This window comes from Tamandua tetradactyla, chromosome 7 (genome assembly GCF_023851605.1).
Source record: "Tamandua tetradactyla isolate mTamTet1 chromosome 7, mTamTet1.pri, whole genome shotgun sequence".
Classification (NCBI taxonomy): domain Eukaryota; kingdom Metazoa; phylum Chordata; class Mammalia; order Pilosa; family Myrmecophagidae; genus Tamandua; species Tamandua tetradactyla.
The window spans coordinates 47,692,143-47,714,323 of record NC_135333.1 but is presented as its reverse complement, the minus strand read 5'-3'; the positions used below and the strand labels follow the sequence as shown (position 1 = coordinate 47,714,323).

Genomic DNA, 22,181 nt, shown 5'->3' with positions numbered 1-22,181 from the left:
CTTACAATTGGAGGCAGTTTTATGGACCTTAAACCTAAAGCAAGAGCACTGAAGAAGGAAATAAATAAATGGGAACTCCTCAAAATTAAACACTTTTGTGCATCAAAGAACTTCATCAAGAAAGTAGAAAGACAGCCTACACAATGGGAAACAATATTTGGAAACGACATATCAGATAAAGGTCTAGTATCCAGAATTTATAAAGAGATTGTTCAACTCAACAACAAAAAGACAGCCAACCCAATTACAAAATGGGAAAAAGACTTGAATAGATACCTCTCAGAGGAGGAAATACAAATGGCAAAAAGGCACATGAAGAGATGCTCAATGTCCCTGGCCATTAGAGAAATGCAAATCAAAACCACAATGAGATATCATCTCACACCCACCAGAATGGCCATTATCAACAAAACAGAAAATGACAAGTGCTGGAGAGGATGCGGTGAAAGAGGCACACTTATCCATTGTTGGTGGGAATGTCAAATGGTGCAACCACTGTGGAAGGCAGTTTGGTGGTTCCTCAAAAAGCTGAATATAGAATTGCCATACGACCCAGGAATACCATTGCTGGGAATCTACTCAAAGGAATTAAAGGCAAAAACTCAAACGGACATTTGCACACCAATGTTTATAGCAGCGTTATTTACAATTGCAAAGAGATGGAAACAGCCAAAATGTCCATCAACAGACGAGTGGCTAAACAAACTGCAGTATATACATACGATGAAATATTATGCAGCTTTAAGACAGGATAAAATTATGAAGCATGTAATAACATGGATGGACCTAGAGAACATTATGCTGAGTGAGTCTAGCCAAAAACTAAAAGACAAATACTGTATGGTCCCAATGATGTGAATCGACATTCGAGAATAAACTTGGAATATGTCATTGGTAACAGAGTTCAGCAGGAGTTAGAAACAGGGTAAGATAATGGGTAATTGGAGCTGATGGGATACAGACTGTGCAACAGGACTAGATACAAAAACTCAAAAATGAACAGCACAATAATACCTAATTGTAAAGTAATCATGTTAAAACACTGAATGAAGCTGCATCCGAGCTATAGGTTTTTGTTTTGTTTTGTATTGTTTTGTTTTGTTCTTACTATTATTACTTTTATTTTTTTTCTCTATATTAACATTCTACATCTTTTTCGGTTGCGTTGCTAGTTCTTCTAAACCGATGCAAATGTACTAAGAAACGATGATCATGCATCTATGTGATGAAGTTAAGAATTACTGATTGCATATGTAGAATGGTATGATTTCTAAATGTTGGGCTAATTTCTTTTTTTCCGTTAATTAATTAATAAAAAAAAAAGATGAAATGAATCGCTTTAAAATGAACAAAAAAAAAAAATAATAATAATAATACAGGTGGGTCGTGGCAGAAAAAACACTTGCCATGGGATCCAAAATCTCTTCCTCCACTCAAACAAGTTACTAACCTCTCTGTGCTTTAGCTTATCTATGAAATGGGGAATATTCTGCTTGACCTGCATTATCATTATCAAATAAGATAATGCCTTGTTTCATCTCTTCCAATTTATCCTCATTTTAACATCTCTAAAATTGGGGTGTGTTTTCTCATGAGGCCTCAAGAAAGTGCTTTATTATACTTTAATTGACAGCATTTTTTTCTGAGTGATACACAAAACAATGATGCATCTTACTGTCCGTGGCATCATGAATACTGGGAAATTCAATAAATGTACCAGTGTAGTATAAACTATAAAACCTTATATAAACTATAAAACCTTATAATTTACATTCATATGTTAAATTTTAAAGTATTTTTTTATCCATATTTCATTTTTATTCCAGAAGCCCCATGTGGAGCAGCAAAAAGAGTGCTCAAAGTTGGATCTGATGTTTTGTTCTGTTCCACTGATTTATGTATCTATCTATATCTATCTCTAACAATATTACATTGTCTTAGTTAACCTACCTCTATGTAAGTCTTAAAATTGGGTAGAATGCAATAGTAGTGGTAAACAAGAGGGAGGGGTTAGGGGTGTGGGATAGTTTTGGGTTTTCTTTTATCTTTTCATTTCTTTTTCTGATGTAATGCAAATGTTCTAAAAATGATCATGCTGATGAATGCACAACTATGTGATGAAACTATGAACTATTGATTGTTTATTTTGGATGGACTGTATGATGTATGAACATATCGCAAAGGAATTACATTTTTAAAAAGTTGGGTACATAGCAAGGATGAAAAGAAGCATAAATAAACACAATAGTAGAAAAAAAAAAAATAGCCAAAGCTAAACTACGATGATAAGCATCAAAACAGAGGCTACCTCTGAGGGGGGAGGGGAAGATCTGGAGAAGGCAAACAAGGGGTCCGGAGATACTGGCACTGTCCTAGTCCTTTATCATGCTGTAAGCTACACAGATGTGATCACTTTGTAAACTTTGATGTATGTACTTTTCTGCAGAGATGTTACACCTCAATTAAAATGTCTACCTAAAAAAAACCACATATGAGTAACAAAATACATTACCTGCATTCCAATCTTCTTTTTAAGGCAGGGGCTCTCAACCCTTTCATGTGATCTAAAAACAAACGAATAAAAAAATCATAAACATCACTTTTCAGAGGATTCCTTAGGACAAGGAAACTGAATCATCTGTTCTCTAAGCTTCCTTTTAAGGGAAATTAAATGAGAAGTTCACTTTTTCTAGGAGAATTGATTGATAGGGCTCCTTCTTCTGAAGGTGAAGAATCTGTCTGAGAACAGGAACCAGAAAATGTAGACCATGTCTGAGCTCTCAAAGGCAATTTAAAAAGATGCCCTGCACCTTTGGGCAGAATCTAAATCATTCTAGGATGCCACAGAGGAACAAAGTGACCAGGATCTCACTGGAATCCGCCACCAGCCCATTCTTTCACTTTCTTATTTCATTTCAATACAAACCACCCTTTAGGCCATGTCAGGCCCCTCACAAAGGTTATTCCATCTAGAAATTCAAGCTTGTGTTTGTGGACACAGCTAGGAAATCAATCAGGATTAGACAAGAATTAGAAGTTGACATTATCTCATCTCCTTCCCCCCGCTTGAACTATGGGCTGAAAGGTGGGATATTAGCACGCACACATACTTTCTCCACTGCCCTGAAAAATAAAAGAAATACATGGAGATGACATTTAAAGAAAGATAACATTTAAACCAAACATTTCACTAATTATATAACTTTAAATTATAAATTATAAAATACACAATTTTAACATTTAATGGCATGCTAAAGCATCCTGAATCTTCAGCAGGTAAAGACGGAGATAACAATGACCAAACGCTTTGAAACTGTTTAGTCAAATCAAACTAATTCTAATTTACACATCTCCCCTCCCCAACACCTGCTCCACATGCCTTCAATTTATATGTGAGGCTCCTCAGAGCCAGTGAAAATAAGGTGGTCTCTCCACTTCCCTTAGCTGATTTGATGGGTCATGTGCCCCCACAGGAATAGCCTCCCTGCTCCTCAGAGGGTGAGTCTCTACAGCTCACTTTCTAGGCCAATCATTGAGGCTATTAGGGTCCCCATCCCAGCATAGGACTTTCAGTAACTGGGGTTTCCAAAGAGTTTGTGCCATGGTCAAAAGGAGGTCCGTGCTCCCAAACTGACAGTAGGTAGCACCCGAGAGCCTTTTCATTAGGACTCTCCATCCCCACATGCCAGGGCCCCTTTCCAACTGCTGGTCAAGAGAACCCGGGTGAGTTTGCTTTGTGCTGTTACAACTGCACACAGAGCCTACGTTCCAGGGCCTTTTGCCTTTTCCTTGGCTAGAGTAAATCATCCTCAGTAGCCCCCTCACAGGATTTCTCCCTGGGCCAATCTGTCAGACCAAGAAGGGTCCCCTCCACATCACTGGGTTCCAAATGGCCCATCGATGGTCCTTAGGGGAGTGCAAATATGTCAAAGCGAGATGCTAGGTATGTGTGCATTTTTTTCCCAGCAAAAGAGATCATAGTTTTTATTGGATAATCAAAGGCTGTATCCCAAAAAGGTTAAAAACCACCAATAGGCAACATGGGAAACACTCAAAAGTAGAAATTGAGTTCTTACCCTTGATGAACTTATATACTGACTGAACAAACAGACCCACATGCAATTAGGGAAGAGGAAGTTACTATAAACAGCTAGATAGTAAGAAGTCAATTTCAGGCTTAATGTACGAACTAAATGATGATGATTTCACAAATTAATTTAGAGGAATTATTTTTCCAAACTCATTACTCCTAAACATCCAGGGCATGTCCCTAAACCATACTTAAATAATGTCAACCATATTTTGAGTTCAGAGATTGTAGGGTGACTGGACACAAAAGGTAAGCACGGGGGTAGCTTTATACAGCAGCGGGTTCTCAACGAACGGCAAAACGAAACAAAAACAATGTTATTCTCGAGAATGAGCAGACAGATCTCAGAGGCTCACAGTGCTTACTGGTAAATCGATAGGTAGCCCAGATCTTCCTCAATAAAGAGAGACTAATGGTGTCTTTGAGTAAGGAAGCAGTGGCACTTACCAAAAGCAGTAACTTCAGCAATTTACATCAGGTTAAAGTTAAACTGACTGGCTGCACACATAAGAAGACATCTAATCTTCACGCAACCCCGTGAGGAAGGGCAGCCTTCTGATACATAGCCTTCTCAAAACACTTCTGCCCTGTGTGATATGAACCTATCCATAAATTTGTAACCCTCTATGTGCCATCACTAATCTCGATGGGGAATACACTCACCAAAAGGGTAGTCTCTAGCACCCGCTGGAAGCCCACACTCCAAGGGGCAGCTGCTACAGTGTTTCGGTTTATCTTAAGACTCATCAATGTCAAAGGCTGTGCTTATTAGCATAACGAATATTAAAACGGCTTTCTTTGAAAAAGTTAGTAATTTCTTAATCGCATAAAGAATGTTCAAAAATGCGAAAATGTTTGAGATGCTCTCCATCCTCGCAAGGAGCATCTAGGGAGACCTGAATCCATATCATTAGGGGCGACACTGTAGGCTTAACCCCTACAGGACGCGGGCCCGGCTGGGACGTCGCAGTGTTCTGACGCCCGATGCCTTCTCTCAGGGCAACCGCATCCTGCCTCTGGACTAGAAGGAACCTTCGTGAACCGACTTCTAAAACGACGCCGAGCGTGCGCTTCATGCGGTCACAGCAGGCGCATCTGTGCGAGCGCCTGCCGGTTCTGTTAGATGTGTGTGGCAGGAATCGCCCAGTCTTCTTATAACATAGTGGGGGGATGTGAGGAAGAAGGAACCCGCGCCAACCTCGGACCACCGCCACTGCGACAGAACTAAACAACCTAGGACGGTTCCTTGCCAGCTGGCACGCCCCACCCATCTCGCCTACCAGGGCACTAAGCCTCGCCAGCGGAGCGTGGGGCCGGGACCGGGGGCAGCGGCAGCTCTCCGTCCGGTCGGGGTACCCAATCCCAGCTCCCAGCGACCGCGCGGCCTCACTCACCCTTGTGGCAGTGGGATAGGAAGTAGGCGCGGGCCCGCAGGTTCTCCCTGTCGAAGCGGTCGATGGAGATGGTGGGGTACTCCACCATCTGTCCCCCAAAGGAACTCATACCGCGGGCCAAACCCGAGGAACCTACAGCGCAGTAGTGCAAATCCCCAGACCGCCGAGACCGCGCCGCCACTTCCGGGAGCCTGCCTGCCGCTCGCCATTGGCCGGTCGGGCTGCAGCCGTGCCCAATCAGAGGGGCCCGGTGGCCTGGGCGAAACCACGCTCAATCAGAGGGGCCCCGCCGCCTGGCCGAAGCCCCAGGGCTAAACCACACCTATGTAGAGGGTGCAGGCGGCCGGGTGCAGACCTGTAACCTCCGCCTCAAGGAGCTGAGCTGCGTGCCTGGGGCGGGGCCCCGGGGCAGGATCGAGCTCAATTTTACAGATTTAACAATGGAATAATTTCTATCTCGTGTGATATCCTTGGGGATTGTATGAGAAAATTGCATCGGACTGCTGGTAGGCTCAATAACTGTTAGTTCCCTGTCCCATGTATACTCTAAGTTCCCTGACTCATGTGTACTCTACAGATCCTTGATGATCACTCTTAGGTGCCTAATGTTAGGGTACAAAAGATACCAAAGATATTTTAGCTGTTAGGTCCCCTCCCTCCCACCTTTGAGCTATTTTTTTTAGGAAATTAAAAAAATCAAGTCTAAAAGAAAACGGTAAGTGGGCGGGCAACGGTGGCTCAGTGGCAGAGTTCGCGCTTGCCATGCCGGAGGCGGGGTTCGATTCCCTCTGCTTGCCCATGCAAAACAAACAAAACAGTAGGATAATGGGGGGGGGGGGGGGGGCGGTCTAGAATTTTTTTTTTTTTTTGGGTCTAGAATTTTTTAATTACCAAAGCAACTTTTAAAAGATTTGGGAAAGCATTAAGATTCACCAGATCGTCACAGTGTCATTTACTGTGGCCCTTCCTAGCAGTTCTCCTTACATATCACAGTATTGTTAATCAGAACCTGCTGGAACACTTTTGAGGTCCTGCTTTGTGCTGTAACACCGTTACAAGACTTGGGGTGGTTACATAGATGATAAGACGTACCTTGGAGTAACTTTCAATCCATGGGTACAAAACACGCTTGTAGAATATAGTAAATAAGTGCTTCCTCAGGGACGCAAGGTAATATGGGAATAATTATATTACCTTGGTTCTCCCAGGGGTTCCAGAGATCAAATACAACCCTCAGAGAATAGCACATGTTCCTGCAGCAGAATATGCAAAGGGTCCACTTCAAATACTGATCTGCATAGAATCATCTAAAGGAGAGGGGGGCGGGCGAAGTGGGAGAAGTATAGACACCACAATCACTAATTTGAGTTAAATAGTCTGCTGGTATACTACCTCCACACATTTGACTTGGTGTAGGGGTTCTACTGTGGTTAAGGCTGTCTAGCCTTAGGATAAATTCCACAGTGAGCCTGGCATCTGAAGAATCCAATGTGTACACCTTTATTTTTTACATCTTTGCCCACTTTGTTTATTCCTACTACTTTCCTCAGTAGATATAGTACAAAAGAATGAAGGAAATTATTGAGAGAGTTAGAACAAAGGGAAAGGGTAGGATAGAAAATAATGAAGACAGTAAAGAACAGCCCTGCACAATATACTCTAACGAAATGTAGGCTATGTGTTTGGCTTTCCTAGAGGCCACAGTCTGCCTTCTTAGAGCTGAGGGGTATAAGTAGCCAAAGACTACCATCTTCTGGGCAGGACAAGAAGTGCAACCAAGTGACAAAATAGGTTTTTTGGAGTCTTTCCTGACCCTCTCCCAGGGCCTTTTGGATCTGGTCTGTGTCCACTTCATGGGTACCTGGCCTTGTTTTGGCTGGGAAATACTGACAAACCAACTCTTAAAGAGCCTTAACACAAACCCAATCAACAACAACAAAAAATTCTAAAAAAGAGGAAATATCCTTCAGAATAAGCCCATTAAGATAATCAGATGCCAAGATATCAGAAAAAATCATAAGCCATACTAAAATATGTGAAGTTATGGCCCAGTCAAAGTAACAAATTAAAATGTCAGGGTGGATAATAGAACTTAAAACAACTAATAAAAGATGTCCAAGCAAATATCCTAAATCAATTCAAGGACATGACTAAAGAGATAAAGGATATTAAGATGACACTGGGTGACCATAAAGAAGAATCTGAAAGCTTACAAAGAAAAATAATTGCTCCTTTGGAAATGAAAGATAAATTATGAAGTTAAAAATACAATAGAATCACACAACTGTACATTTGAAGTGGCCAAAGAAAGGAACAGCAGGCTAGAAGACAGAGCAGCTGGATTTGAACACACAAAAGAACAGATGGAGAGAAGAATGGAAAAATTTAAGCAGGTTCTCAAGAAAAGGATCAACTACATGAAGCACACAAACATATGCATTCTGAGGGTCCCAGAAGGTGAAGAAAAGTGAAAGGGCCAGAAAGAATATTTGATGAAACAATGGCAGAAAATTTCCCAACCCTTATAAAACATATAAATATGCAAATCCAAAAAGCCCAACATACCCCAAACATAAATCCCCAAACACAATATATTTAAGATACTAAAAGAGAAAAATTGTTAGCCAAGAATTCTCTATCTGACAAAGCTGTCCTTCAAAAATGAGGGAGAGGTTAAAGTATTCACAGATACACAGAAGCTGAAAGAGTTTGTTAACGAGAGACCTCCCATACAAGAAATACTAAAGAGAGTTCTGCTGGCTAAGAAGAAAAAGCAGGAGAGAGAAGCTTGGAGGAGAGTATAGAAATGAAGATTAAAATTTAATTAAAAGCATGAAAAGAGAAAAAGTATAGACATGACCTAGAAAAGCCAAAGGTTAAGATGGCTGAAGTAAGTACTACCTTTACAGTAATAACATTGAGTGTTAATGGATTAAACTCCTCAATGAAAAGACACAGATTTAAAAAAAGACACAGATTAGCAGAATAGATTTTAAAAATATGATCCATCATATGCTGTTTGCAAGAGATTCATTTTGGACCCAAAACATACAAATAGGTTGAAAGTGAATGTCTGAAAAAGATATCCGCATAAGCAGTAACAAAAAAAAAGCTGGGGTAGCTATTATAGTATCAGACTAAATAGACTTTAAATGAAAAAATATCACGAGACAAAGAAAGACTATATATATTAATAAAAGACACAATTCACCAAGAATAAATAACAATCATAATTATATCTATGAGCCTAATCAAGGTGTCTCAACATACATAAGTCAAACACTGGCAAATCTGAAGAAGTAATAGACTTCTCTACAATAGTAAGTGGGAGACTTCAACATACCATGCTTTTCAACAGATAGAACATCCAAACAGAGGATCAAGAGATCCTAAATATGTAATATATAATATACAATATATAATCTTTATATATAATAGATAGAACACCCAAACAGAGGATCAAGAGATCTTAAATATATAAGTGAACTAGACCAAACAGACATATAGGAACCACAAAACAGCAGGATATACATTCTTCTCAAGTGTGTGACATCATACCACATTCGTCCTTTTGCATCTCACTTATTTCACTAACATAATATCCTCGGGGTATATCCATGTTGTTACATGCTTCAGGAGTTCATTCATTCTTACTGCTTTACAATATTCCATCACATGTATACGCATTTTCTTTGTCCATTCATAGGTTGGCAGATATTTGGATTGCTTGTATCATTTGGCAATCGTGAATAATGCCACTATGAACATCAGTGTGCAAACATTTGTTTGTGTCCCTGCTTTCGGTTTCTCTGGGCACATACCTAGCAGCAGGACTGCTGGATCATATGGCAGCTTTATATTTAGCTTCCTGAGGAATTTCCATACCATCTTCCACAGCAGCTGTACCATTTTACATTGCCACCAGCTCTGAATAAGTGTTCCTATTTCTCCACATCTTCTCCTACACTTGCAATTTCCTCTTCATTTGACAATGGCCATTCCAGAAGGTGTGAGATGAAATGTCATTGTGGTTTTGATTTGTATTTCCCAAACGGCTAGTGAAGCTGAGCATCTTTTCATGCACCTTTTAGCGATTTGTATTTCCTCTTCAGGAAGAATATCTATTCGTGTCTTTGTACATCCCCCCCCCCCCCTTTTTTCGTATGCTATATGGTAGGATCGCATTTCATTACTTTTCCACATGAGTATCCTGTTATTGCAGCACCATTTGTTGAATTTTTGCTTGTTTGTTTTACTTGTTTGCTTGTTTTTTGGGGGAAGTGCCCCAAAATGGACCAGGAATGAAACCTGGGTCTCCCACATGGCTGGTGAGAATTCTACACTGAACTACCCTTGCACTTCCCTTTGACCATATTTAAATTGGGTTCTTTGTCTTTTTATTGTTGAGTTATAGGACTTCTTTATATATTCTGTGTATCAAGTTCTTATCAGATGTGTGGTTTCCAAATATTTTCTCCCATCAAACCAGCTGCCTTTTCACCCTTTTGACAAAGTCGTTTGAAGCACAGAAGTATTTGATTTTGAGGAGGACTAATTTTCTATTTTTTCTTTCATTGCTTGTGCTTTGGGTATAAGTCTAAGAAACCACTGCCTATGACTAGATCTTGAAGATGCTTCCTTACATTTTCTTCTAGGAGGTTTATGATACTGGCTTTTATGTTTATGGGGTTTATTCCATTTCATTTACTTTTTGAACAGGGTGGGAGATAGGTGCTCCTCTTTCATTCTTTTAGTTAATGGATATCCAGTTCTCCCAACACCATCTATTGAAGATACTGTTCTGTCCCAGTTGAGTGGTGTGCTGGTTTGAAACTTATGTACCCCAGAAAAGCCATGTTCATTTAATCCAATTTTGTCGGTGCAGACTTATTATGGCTGGGATCTTTTGATTAGTTTTTTCCCATGGAGATGTGACCCTACCCATTCAAGTGGGCCTTAATCAGCTTACTGTAGTCCTTTAATAGGGAAACATTTTTGGAGAAAGTTCAGACACAGGCATTTGGAGATACAGAAGGAGACGCCCCAGGAGATGCCAGAAGCTGAGAGAGCTATTTGAAACCAGAAGTTGGGAGAGGACAGCAAATGTGGCCATGTGCCTTTACATGTGACAGAGGAACCCGGATGCCAGCTGCCTTTCCTCCAAGAGGTATCCTGTAGTGGTGCCTTCATGTGGACATTTTCATGGCCTTAGAATTGTTACTTGTATCTTAAATCCCCTTTATAAAAGCCAATCCGTTCTGGTATATTGCATTCTGGCAGCTTTAGCAAACCAAAGCAAGTGGACATGGGAACTTTCTCAAAAATCAACTGATGGGGGGGAGGGTGCAAGGGTAGTTCAGTGGTAGAACTCTCAACTGCCATGTGATAGATCCGGGTTTGAGTCCCAGTCCATGCATTTCCCTAAAAGCAAACAAGCAAAACAAACAGACAAAAAATAAGCAAACAAAAATTCAACAAATGGTGCTGCAATAACAGGATACTCATATGGAAAAATGATGAAATGTGATCCTGCAATACAGCATACAAAAAAAATATCAACTAATAATACATCTGAGGGTCTATTTCTGAACACTCAATTCAATTCCATTCATCAGTATCTCTGTCTTTATGCCTGTACCATGCTGTTCTCTGCATCATGGATTTGTAATATGCTTTCAAGTCAGGAAGTGTGGCCCTCCAAATTTGCTTTTCTTTTTCAAGTTTTTGGCTATTTGAGGACACTAACCCTTCCAAATAAATTTGATAATTGGCTTTGCCATTTCTGCAAAGTAGGCCTTTGGAATTTTGATTGGTATTGCATTGAATCTGTATCAGTTTAGATACAATTGGCATCATAATGACATTTAGCCTTCCAATCCATGAACATGGAATGTGCTTTCATTTGTTTAGGTCTCCTTTGATTTCTTTTAGCAATGTTTTGTAAGTTTCTGAACTATAACCCTTTACATCCTTCATTAAGTTTATTCCTAGATATCTGATTGTTTTTGTTGCTATAGAAGATGGAATTTTTTCTTGATTTCCTCCTCTGATAGCTCATTACAAGTGTATAGAATCATTCTGATTTTTGTGTGTAGATCTTGTATCCCATCACTTTGCTGAACTCTTTTATTAAGCTCTACTAGCTTTGTGGTAGATCTTTCAAGACTTTCTAAATAATAGAATCATGATGTCTGAAAATAGTGAAAGTTTTATTTCTCTTTTCTGATTCAGATGCCTTTTATTGCTTTTTCTTTCCTAATTGCTCTACCAGCACTTGTAGCACAATGCTGAACAGCATTGGTGACAGCGGGCATCCTTGTCTTTTTCCTGATCTTAGAAGGAAACATTCAGTTTCTCACCACTGTGTACAATGTTAGCTGTGGGTTTTTAATATATACCCTTTATGTTGAGGAAATAACCTTTGATTCCTACCTTTTGAAGTGTTTTATCAAGAAAGAATGCTGTATTTTGTCAAATGCCATTTCCCACCCCAAGGTGGGAGCTAGTCCAGTAACAGCAAGTAGGCCAGTGTGGCTGGAAAAGTATAGGGGCAAAGGAGATCTGTTAGGTACTTTTGCAATAACCAGAAGGGATTCAAGAAGCTGCAGCAACACTCCTAGCTCTCCACGTCTGCCCAGAGTGGTGCATCTTCGGCTCCACACGGACCCCACAATGCACTCCCAAGCCCCGCTTCTAGCTCGCACTTGGGCACGGTAGCCTCCATCTGGGCGGAACCGGACTGGGCTTCCGGAGGCGGTGCCACCGCGTTGCTAGGAGATGTGAGGGTGACGGAAGCCAGGACTGTTGGCCTTTTGTCTGCCCAGCGTCAACAGCCGGAGAGGAGAACGCGAGGCAACCGCCTCGTCTGGAGCTCCCCGGGCCGTATGACCCGGCCTTCCACGTCGGCTGAGCAAGGGTAATGAGGAAGGCGGGGACAGGGTGGGATGTCGCGTCGCCGTGGGGACCGGCCCCAGCGGCCCAGCGTGCACCACCCCTTCCGCCCGGCGTGCACAGCGCTTTCCGTCCGCAGGCCTTTGGCCCGTGCCTCTCCCTACTCGTTTTCACGTTTCTACCCTCTTTTTGTCGGCGGCCTTTCTTTGTTCCCGCTGAGTTTGAGACCTTCCGGTAGTCTCCTCGCTGAGTTTTCGCGCGGACATTGTTGGACCCCCTATTTTCCAGTACCATCTCCGTCTCCGCCCTCCCGGTAGACTGCCTGGTCGACGAAACTAGTCATTTGGGGCGGGGCAACGCGCTTAACACGCCGTGGAGTCCCGAGAGGAGGCAGATGAGCAAGTCTGGACAGTGGATCAAAGGGCGTGTTTTGGGATCTCTTTTTGTCTTTCAGCTAAACACTCCCCCCACCCCGAATTTGGAGGGGGAATGCGAGGATTTTAGAGACTACTTAATGCTTCACTCTTTTGCAATTTAGGAAACTGAGGTCCTGAGATGTTAATGAACTTGGCCAATACAGGGTAGTTAAAGGGCCCCCCGCCACATCCTGCTGCCGCTGGGGTACAGAAAACAGGAGATGGAGAAAGAAATGGAAGATTACGGATGCTTCTGCTCATGGGGTTTTAAAATCACGAAGGATCTTAAAGAGCGAGAGGAAGTAAGACGGGCTTGTTTTAAGGGGAAAACTGCGGTTTTGTATAGAGTTTCCTGTCGCAGGCGGCTCTATTACATTAGAAGGTTAGCTTTTTGTTTTTGGTTAAAATTAGGGATTTGAGATTGGTGATGTTTTTATACCCGTATAAACCCTAAAGCTGTGTAATAAAATACAGTTTTCACAAGCAAGAAACTCAGATCTTTCAAGAGGGAAATGACATCGCCGTTTCTTGTTTCTGCAGATAACTTATCATAGAGTTCAAATGCATTTTGTATCAGTTATTTTTGGTCACACCCACTAAGTTTCAAAGTGCCAAATGTTAGAAATTGCAGAACTAGGACTGCTAGTGAATTTCCCAGAACTGCTGAGTTATGGAATTGTACGTTGATCTTTCCAAATCTTAGTTTCATTTTGTGTTTTAGTGATTGAAATTAAGTTATGAGACACCAAAAATATGAACTTTTCTTACCACCATGTAATACAGGTATATAGCCACTAGGGTTCCTGTAATAGTGCAAGTTGCATCCATGTTCCTTTTAGATATTTGGGGAAACTGACCCAAAATGAAACAAACTTCTGAAACCAAGGATATATGTTGAAGACGGTACTTAAATTTCTGAAATATCTAAAAGATCTGTGTTTCTGCTGAAGTAGATGGTGACTTCCCCAATAGTCCAGCTGAATATAATGTATTTTCTGCTCTTCTATTAAATAGATCATTTTTATATGTATAACTGATATAATTGGCCTGAAAGTGACGAAAGGTTAGACAAAAAAGGTATTTTATTATGTATTAACAAGCTAAGCCTGAAACAAAAATGACTTAGGTAAAACAAAAATGAAGATTGTACCACTTTTAGAAAATACATATGCCCAATGTATTTGTTCTTCATAGCTGGTATATTGTGCAACAGTGAAGCAGTTAACCTCCCATTAAAATGAATGGCACTGAAGAACAAGTGTTTCCCTGAAACATGGCTTACTTATTGTTTTCTCATATATTCTAAATTTTACATACATTCATATAATAATGTAACAATGACTCCCTTTAAAAGTGCAACATGATACTGAACCCAAATTAATAAGGGTCAAAACTTTTTAAAAATTCAAATATGAACAATTTTCTAAATTTTTTGATATATATTATATATATATATGTATACATATTGGAAAAATGAAAACTATATTAATGCTTTATCCATTTAGCAACCACTATTTTCCTCAAGGTAAGAAATGTAGGCCTCAAATGACTTCATTTAAATTTGGAACTAAATCCAAACAACTGTGGGATATCTTCAGACTAAAATGTAAAATGTAGATGTCATAACCCTGTGGAATGTTAAGTAAATAACGTAACAAAGTCTAAAGGAGGTATAATACCAATTTTCTTGTTTTCCATAGAAGAAGGTGTCAGTCAGTCCTTGCGTATGACTGAAAAAATAGAGTTAAAAAAATAGGGTGCATGGGTGGTTCAGTGGTAGAATGCCTGCCTTCCATGTGGGAGACCCACGTTGGATTCATGGGCCATGCACCCAAAAAAAAAAGAAAAAATGACGTTTGCTAATTTTCTCTTTATTAACCATTGAGGAACGTTTTAGGCTACATCTATCACATTGAAAAACGTTTGGCTGAAATTTAGCAATTCTGTCAGTTTTGCTTCCATTTCCTCCTTGCCCACCTCCCCACCCCACCCCCACCCCTGCATGGGGGTGATGATATTGTGATGATGGCGCCGGCATGGCATACGAGAACTCTGCCTGCCAGGCCACGCTGGCCTATCCAAGATTGCTTTTTAAACTAATTTTATTTAGTAATTTCAGGGCAGGCAACGGTGGCTCAGGAGGCAGAGTTCTTGCCTGCCATGCTGGAGACCTGGGTTCAATTCCTGGAGACTGCCCATGCAAAAAAATAATAATAATAATTTCAAACTTATAAGACAGTTGCACGAATAATACAAACCCCATACGGAGAAATCTATTATACCCCCCACCCCAGATACTCAGATCCATCAACTTCTAACATACTGCCACATTTACCATATCATTTTATCTATTTGTTTTTTAAGCATTTGAGAGTGGGCCATATATGTCATGTTCTTTGAATACACAGTACTTCCGTGTACATTTTCTAAGAACAAGGAGAGTCACTTATGTAATCACCTGAAATACAGTTATCAAGATCTCTCTTTATAAAACTATGCTTCTAACTCATGTTTAGAGTGAAGTTTACCTAATGTTAAAGATGGATATTTCTTTTTTTATTTTTATTTTTACTGTAAACAACAAACATACAAACGTTCTTGACATGCAAACATTCTATACATGGTGTACAATCAGTGGCTCACAATATCATCACATAGTTGTGTATTCATCACCATGATCATTTTTTTGAACATTTGCATCTCTTCAGGAAAAGAAGGAAAACAGAAGAAACTCATACATGCCATACCCCTTACCCTTCCCTCTCATTGACCACTAGTACGTCTGCCAATTTACTGAATTTATTTTAACCCTTGTTCCCCCTATTATTTGTTTATTTTTTATCCATATTTTTACTCATGTGTCCATAACCTGGATAAAAGGAGCATCAGACACAAGGTTTTCACAATCACACAGTCACGTTGTGAAAGCTATATCATAAAATCATCTTCAAGAAACATGGCTACTGGAACACAGCTCTACAGTTTCGGGTACTTCTCTCTAGCCACTCTAAAACACCATAAACCTAAAAGGGGGTATCTATATAATACATAAAAGTAACCTCCAGGATAACCTCTTGAAACTATCTGAAATCTCTCAGCCACTGATGCTTTATTTTGTCTCATTTTTCTCTTCCGCCTTGGTTGAGAAGGTTTTCTCAATCCCTTGATGCCGAGGCCCAGCTCATCCCAGGATTTCTGTCGCACATTACCAGGGAGGTTTACACACCTGGGAGTCATGTCCCATGTAGAACGGGGAGGGCATGAGTTCATGTGCCATGTCGGCTTAGAGGCCACAAGGGATGGATAGTTCTAATTGGTGTGATGATTATTTTGCCTTTTCATTTTTGTGCTTTTCTATATTTCTTAGATTTTGAACATAATGAGCACTGTCATTGTTTGAAAAATTCATGTGAATTCATTTACAGGTTTGACTTTAATGCATTTCAACCAACAGAAATATATTTCAATGGAAGAAAAGGTTCAAGGAATCATGGTGAAAATTCTGGGCACTTTATTTCAGTTAATGTATTTTGGTAATAAAAAAAAGAGAAAACGAGTGCAATATTTTCTTTAAAAAACTGTCTATAGGCATTTGGTGAGTAGGCAATTACATGAACTAGAGTTGAATGTTTGAATTTCGGAGACCATTAGAGACCTCCTACATGTTTTTAAGTCAGTGCTTTCAGTATCATGACAACCATACAGCTGCCATAGAATTTTTGCTAGTCTAGCTTCTCACATTGGTTTATCACAGGATTTGGTGCCACCACGGTGACCTGTAAATAGATTGCAGTAACTGATGTTTCCAAGCACTTAAGAAATGGAAAAGAGAAGAAACCATTGCTTACCAACAAGAAGAAGAGAGTGAGAAGATTGATCTTAGATTCCCTTTCTAGGAAAAAAAAAATTCAGTTAAAAATAAGAGTGTTGTTTCAGAAATGTACAGACTATTGCCTGGAACACCAGAATTTGTATACAGCATTTAGGACATCACTCCAAAACTGAATGCAATTTTATTTAATCAAGAAATAAACAGTTCTCTATCTTTCAGGGCTTTTTTCTCCCTAAGTACATGAGTCCTTCTCAACCTTGGAATTGAAAGTTAAAAACGTAAAATATTTGATGGGATTCTAAAAGCCATAGGATTTTCTTAAATGTTAGTTTTGTTTTTTCTTAAAGGAATTTCGAAGTTGTCGTTACTATGTTATCTCTTAATATTGTTTTGACATCTTTCAGAAATAATTGGTAATAAGACTTCTTTAGCCATGGCTAGTTCTGACGTGAAACCAAAATCAATAAGTCGTGCCAAAAAATGGTCAGATGAGATAGAAAATCTGTACAGATTTCAACAAGCAGGATATCGGGATGAAATTGAATATAAACAAGTGAAACAAGTTTCTATGGTAAGATTTATACCTCTACAAACTCGACTCAAAATAAGTTTGTTAGATGGTAAAAATATTTAAAAACAGAGCCAGAGAGTAACTGAAATGGAATTCTCCTCTAGCTGTCGATTTATTGATGAGGTTGAGGCCCAAAAGAGTGATTTTCCAGACAGGTTTTTGGGGAAGGAGTAGACTCTCAACTTGGAAGAGTTAAGAATTTTCTAGCTTTTATTGAGCAGTTATACTCTGCTAAATGAGTCTTTTATTGTTAAGAAAAAAAAAAAGGAGAGTCTTTTTTCCCTCACTTAAGAAGTTTTATTAACTGATATTATCCTCTCCCATGCTGGTTATGTTGCTATAATTTCTTTCCTGTGAATGTACTTTAAAGATTTTTTCTTTCATTTGGTTTTTTTTGTACTTTTAAATTTTAACCATGAATTAGAAAGGAGCTAAATTCTCTGTTTATTACGGAGAATAGGGATGACAAAAACTGTTGGAGAACCTACTCTTGATTTTGGTTGTGTGTTCCAGGCTTTCCTGAGAGTTGAGAGACTTGACTTTGTTTTACAAAATTGAGACATGACACCAATTTCGAATGTGACATTTTCCTTCTTTTTTTCCACTCATTTATTTAATTGGATACTAAGAGCCTAAGTTTTTAAGAATATGATAGAACATGACATAATATTCATAAATTCATAAATATTCATAAATTTCAGATTTGAGGTTACAGCAAGTTTATTATTAATTCACAGGGCTTTTAAAAAACTTTTGTTGATGATTTTTTAAATTGACTTTTTTCAGAGACTAATTCATTTGTAGATTTTTCAGATCTTTTTATTTTTGTCATCCTTCATTCTATCCTTTGATCTCTATTTAAAGGCTTCCAAAAAAAAAAGTAGATAGGAAAAGGAATGGGGGCAAAACAGAGCTAAAATTTAATAGACTTTGATATAGTAGACATTAATTTAGTTGATATTATTATGGTTGGTGGGGATGAAATTGAAAATACTGATCAAAATGAAGATTGAATTACTGTGATTTTTTATGTATCTGTGATATATATATGTTGATATTTTACTCTGCCCTTAGTACTGAAATATAATTTTCATTACTGTAACTATGGCCTTTAAGTAAGTAAAATATTTTATTTTAATGCTGGATTTAAAAACAGAAGAGCTTCCTACTTTGCCTAGAGCTTGAGTTGCCCCTACAAGATGTAGGAAACCTGGGATCATAAGGACAATGACAGCACACTGTGTTCCTCTCATCCCTGCCGTTGACCCACTCTCCAACAATGTTGTCATTGGGGTAAAATCAGGTTTAAGAGAACACAAGGGACATTCATATAGGGGTCATTCCAAAAGGTGACTGAAAGGTGTGTGTGTGAAAAGTGAAAGGTAGAACAGTGTTATTTACTTTATGACTTGGTAATTATGGAGAAATTTTGCGTTTTAATTCAGTATATTCTTATTGAGTTACTGCCATGTGAAAATGTCTGTGCCAAGTGTTTTAGAAGATAAAAATAAGAGTGAGAGATTCCCTGACCTCAAAACATTTAGTGGGCCAGTGAAGAGAGTACAGGCTTTGGATTTAACTCTCCAGTGTTCACATCCTGGCTCCACCTCTTGTCAAATCCTGAACAGTGGTGTTAACTTCACAGTGTCTCCATTTCCTTTACACGTGCTTTAGAAGATCCTCACGGCAATTAAATGAAAGCATGTGTTTGAGTGTTTAATATTGCAGTGCTCAGTAATAATTTGTTGACTGAATGATTGGTGTTTAATGAGCAGTAACTTTTATTATTACCATTATCTTGCAGCGCAAGGTAACAACAAGAACAATAAAGCCTTATACAAATCAAAGGATATATGCATTAGAAAAAGAAGCCCAGGGATTCCTTTTTGGGGTCAATCACCAGAAGACTTCATGACCCTAATGGTGTTTGCAGTGGACCATAAATGATAACTAGGATGACAATTGAAGTCTTGCCTTGCATGGGATGCCCCTACTAGGTGCACAGTGGTCTGAAGGATTTGAGCTCAGTTGTTTTTCTTTCTTTACCTGAAGCACACTCCTATTACAGATGCTATTAGTGTTTGTGGGTCTCTCTACCTGAGAGGAAGGTCATTACACTTGAAAAATAGATTTCTCCCCTTCACCATACTTTAAGGAGTGAAGTTTTCCTAGATTGAATGGGAGTGATCAGGTAAAAAGCCAAGGAAGAAAAGACTTAGAGATGGCAAAGGATATAAAAAGAAAGAAGTCTCGAAGTTGAGCAGCACAGGGTCAGTATAGCTGGTGGTTCTGGATGTTTTGGAGAAGTAGCAGTTGTATTCTGGACAGTGGCAAATGACAGAGAACATGACTGGGCCCAGAGGAGGAGAGCTGTGATGGCATCCAGAACACCTTCCCTTCATGTCTGAGGGGATAGGGCAATCCAAGGAAGGTTTGACTTTGTGACGGAGGAAAGTTGTTTGTTTTTTTTTCTATAATGTAGATGTTAGCGAGTCTGTTGATATTTACTAAACATGCTGCTACCAACTTTTGTTTATTTTTAAATAAGATAAAAGAAAAGTAAAATGTGTAGTTAGAAAATAAAGATGTGACTACACAGATGGTGTATTCTTTTCTTGCAAGTGAAATGTGTAATTTCTAAGTGGGAAATATGAGAAGTGGAGAGCTGCTTGTATAAATGGTGTTGAAAAACAAACAAAACTTCATTTTTTAGGCATACCATTTACCCGAGTAATAGATTTTCAACAATGCATCTCACAAAATACAGAAGGAACATATTTAACAAAGATAAAAATTGATTGATGTGATCAAGAAGACAAAGTGAATTTTGAGGGGGCAGGGAGAAAAATGTCCAAAATAAATCAAACTAGGCAATAAAGAAACCAATATGATACATAAGAAAGAGTAGAGAGAGGTAAGATTGTTGTGGACTCCATTCATGAACTCAACTTTCTATTAAAAATTGGGTTTGAAGGTGGACTTGAAATTTTGACATAAAGGAATGCATCTGCCTTCGAGATCAATCTTAACTTTAACTGCTGCTTGTCAAGTCACTGCTCTGGGGACAACAATCAGCAATAGGCAGTCCTAATTTCCTCCTGGGGTATTATTTTAGAAGTTAGAAAGTTATAAAATATTTGAAAACATGAGAAGAAAGGAGTTTAGTTTATTCTTAATATTTTTCTTCACTAAGCAGAAATTTAAATCTAAATATTGGGGTCTACAGAGAAGCACTAAATTAGTATTTCTACAGTATAAGACTGCAACTTAAAATGTGTTTTGTGTATGTGTAACAGTTTCTTTAAGATTTCAGGCATTTTTGCAGTATAATTTTAAGACCAGTATTACTATATTTATTTTCTGGTTTTTGATTTACAGGTAGATCGTTGGCCAGAGACAGGATATGTAAAGAAACTCCAAAGAAGGGACAATACTTTTTATTACTACAACAAACAGAGGGAATGTGATGACAAGGAAGTCCACAAAGTGAAAATTTATGCATATTAGCCTTTCTTCTTTGTATTACTTGTCAGTTACACCTTTTAAATTCACAGTTTCATTCTACATCATGCAAATGTTTGTCATTTTACAAAATAATTCAAAATGTAGTCATCACTGTAGTGTTGTTGAATGCAAAAGCTATGAAACTTGGTATCCATAATTATCGTATCCTGTTCTTAAATATAACTGCAGAAACATAGGAGTTGTACCCATCTTGATCCCACTCTTTCTGATCATTTTAACTGTGGTAGAATAACCATAATACATGGGGAAAAAAATAACATGTGGGAGACCATTCTAGTGATCAGGCTACATATGTGTTCTCGTTTGGTTTCTCACCACCCCTTGCCTTTGCCACTTTACCCAAATGTGACTCTGAACCTCCACATCTGCATTTCATCACCTTAGGAGTTCCTTTTCCCCAACAGACAGGCGATAATGCCCCCTGGATGTGGTCCACAATCAATGGCTGTTGGTGAGCAGGTGTATAAATAACCCAGCTCCTTTGCTCCCCAGGTACAACCAGTCTGAACTTGTGTTACACTGGCTCCTAGACTTTCCCCAGTAGGATTAAGCTTCATTCACCCACAGGAGCATCTGCTTGATAGACTCCTCTATTAGTCACCTTTGTTCCCTTCCTTGTCACTTCCTGTTCTAGTTTGCTAGCTGCCGGAATAAAATATACCAGAAACAGAATGGCTTTTAAAAGGGGGAATTTAATAAGTTGCAAGTTTACAGTTCTAAGGCCATGAAGATGTCCCAATTAAAGAAAGTCTATAGATATGTCCAATTTAAGGCATCCAGGGAAAGGTACCTTGATTCAAGAAGGTCCATGAAGTACAGGATTTTGCAAGTGGAAAGGCACATGGCAAACACAGGGTTTCCCTCCTCTGGAAAGGCACATGGCGAACACGGTGCCATCTGCTGGCTTTCTCTCCGGGCCTCTTTTTCATGAAGCTCCCCAGGAGGTGTTTTCTTTATTCATCTCCCAAAGTCACTGGCTGGTGGACTCTGCTTTGTGGTTCTGCTGTGTTCTGTCATCCTTCTCTACTATTGTTAGGTCGGGAGAACAGGGAAGGTCACCATGACTTGAGCTGTACAAAATGTGCCGCCCCTTTTGGATGTCACCTGACCCCCTTGCTTAAAAACCGCCTGTGCCAAGACCCAGGCAGGCACTCACAACTTCCTACCTTGAGTTCTGTGAGCTCTGCCCGGGAGTGCAGGAATAAACTTGCTCACTGTAAGGTTACTTGGTCTGCCTTTTCTCTCTTTCGCCTCCAAAACCTTTCATTTGGTGCCGGAAACCCTGGAGGAGGGCCTGGGTGCTTCCCGCCTGGCCAGGGGCGACCCGGACTCCTCCTCTCTCCTCTTTCCTCCACATATCCAGTGACAGGGATCTCTCGGCCTGCCGCTACATCCACCACAGATTGGGTAAGTCCCTTACCTCCTAGCCCTGCTGTTGGGTCTCACCGTTCTGAGAGAGCCT

At 39.5% G+C, this 22,181-nt stretch overlaps 2 protein-coding genes across 8 annotated transcripts in view; one reads left to right on the top strand and one right to left on the bottom strand.

The window, feature by feature from the left end:
• The window catches only part of DCLRE1C (DNA cross-link repair 1C), a 65,653-nt gene extending 59,968 nt beyond the window's left edge, over nucleotides 1–5,685 (bottom strand). For 4 of the 5 annotated variants that reach the window (XM_077169342.1, XM_077169347.1, XM_077169344.1 and 1 more), the window contains exons 1-2: nucleotides 5,485–5,685; nucleotides 2,513–2,564 (exon numbers count right to left, since the gene is read on the bottom strand). In XM_077169342.1, coding sequence (XP_077025457.1) covers nucleotides 2,513–2,564; nucleotides 5,485–5,593 — 161 coding nt within the window. In that variant the 5' untranslated portion in view covers nucleotides 5,594–5,685. Of the gene's footprint in view, nucleotides 1–2,512; nucleotides 2,565–4,753; nucleotides 5,130–5,484 lie in introns of those variants that run through there. The other variant, XM_077169346.1, reaches the window with a different exon arrangement.
• Nucleotides 5,686–5,793: 108 nt separating this feature from the next.
• Nucleotides 5,794–20,913, top strand: MEIG1 (meiosis/spermiogenesis associated 1). 3 transcript variants are annotated; one of them, XM_077169341.1, is made up of 4 exons: nucleotides 12,246–12,400; nucleotides 12,914–13,093; nucleotides 17,028–17,194; nucleotides 20,573–20,913. In XM_077169341.1, exons 3-4 carry the CDS (start codon nucleotides 17,057–17,059, stop codon nucleotides 20,699–20,701), a joined length of 267 nt encoding a protein of 88 aa, XP_077025456.1. In that variant the 5' UTR covers nucleotides 12,246–12,400; nucleotides 12,914–13,093; nucleotides 17,028–17,056; the 3' UTR covers nucleotides 20,702–20,913. The 3 variants fall into 3 exon arrangements, with proteins under 3 accessions (XP_077025454.1, XP_077025456.1, XP_077025455.1); XM_077169339.1 differs by lacking the exons at nucleotides 12,246–12,400; nucleotides 12,914–13,093 and adding an exon at nucleotides 5,794–5,990; XM_077169340.1 differs by lacking the exon at nucleotides 12,914–13,093 and having other exon boundaries at nucleotides 12,250–12,400.
• Nucleotides 20,914–22,181: the final 1,268 nt, after the last annotated feature.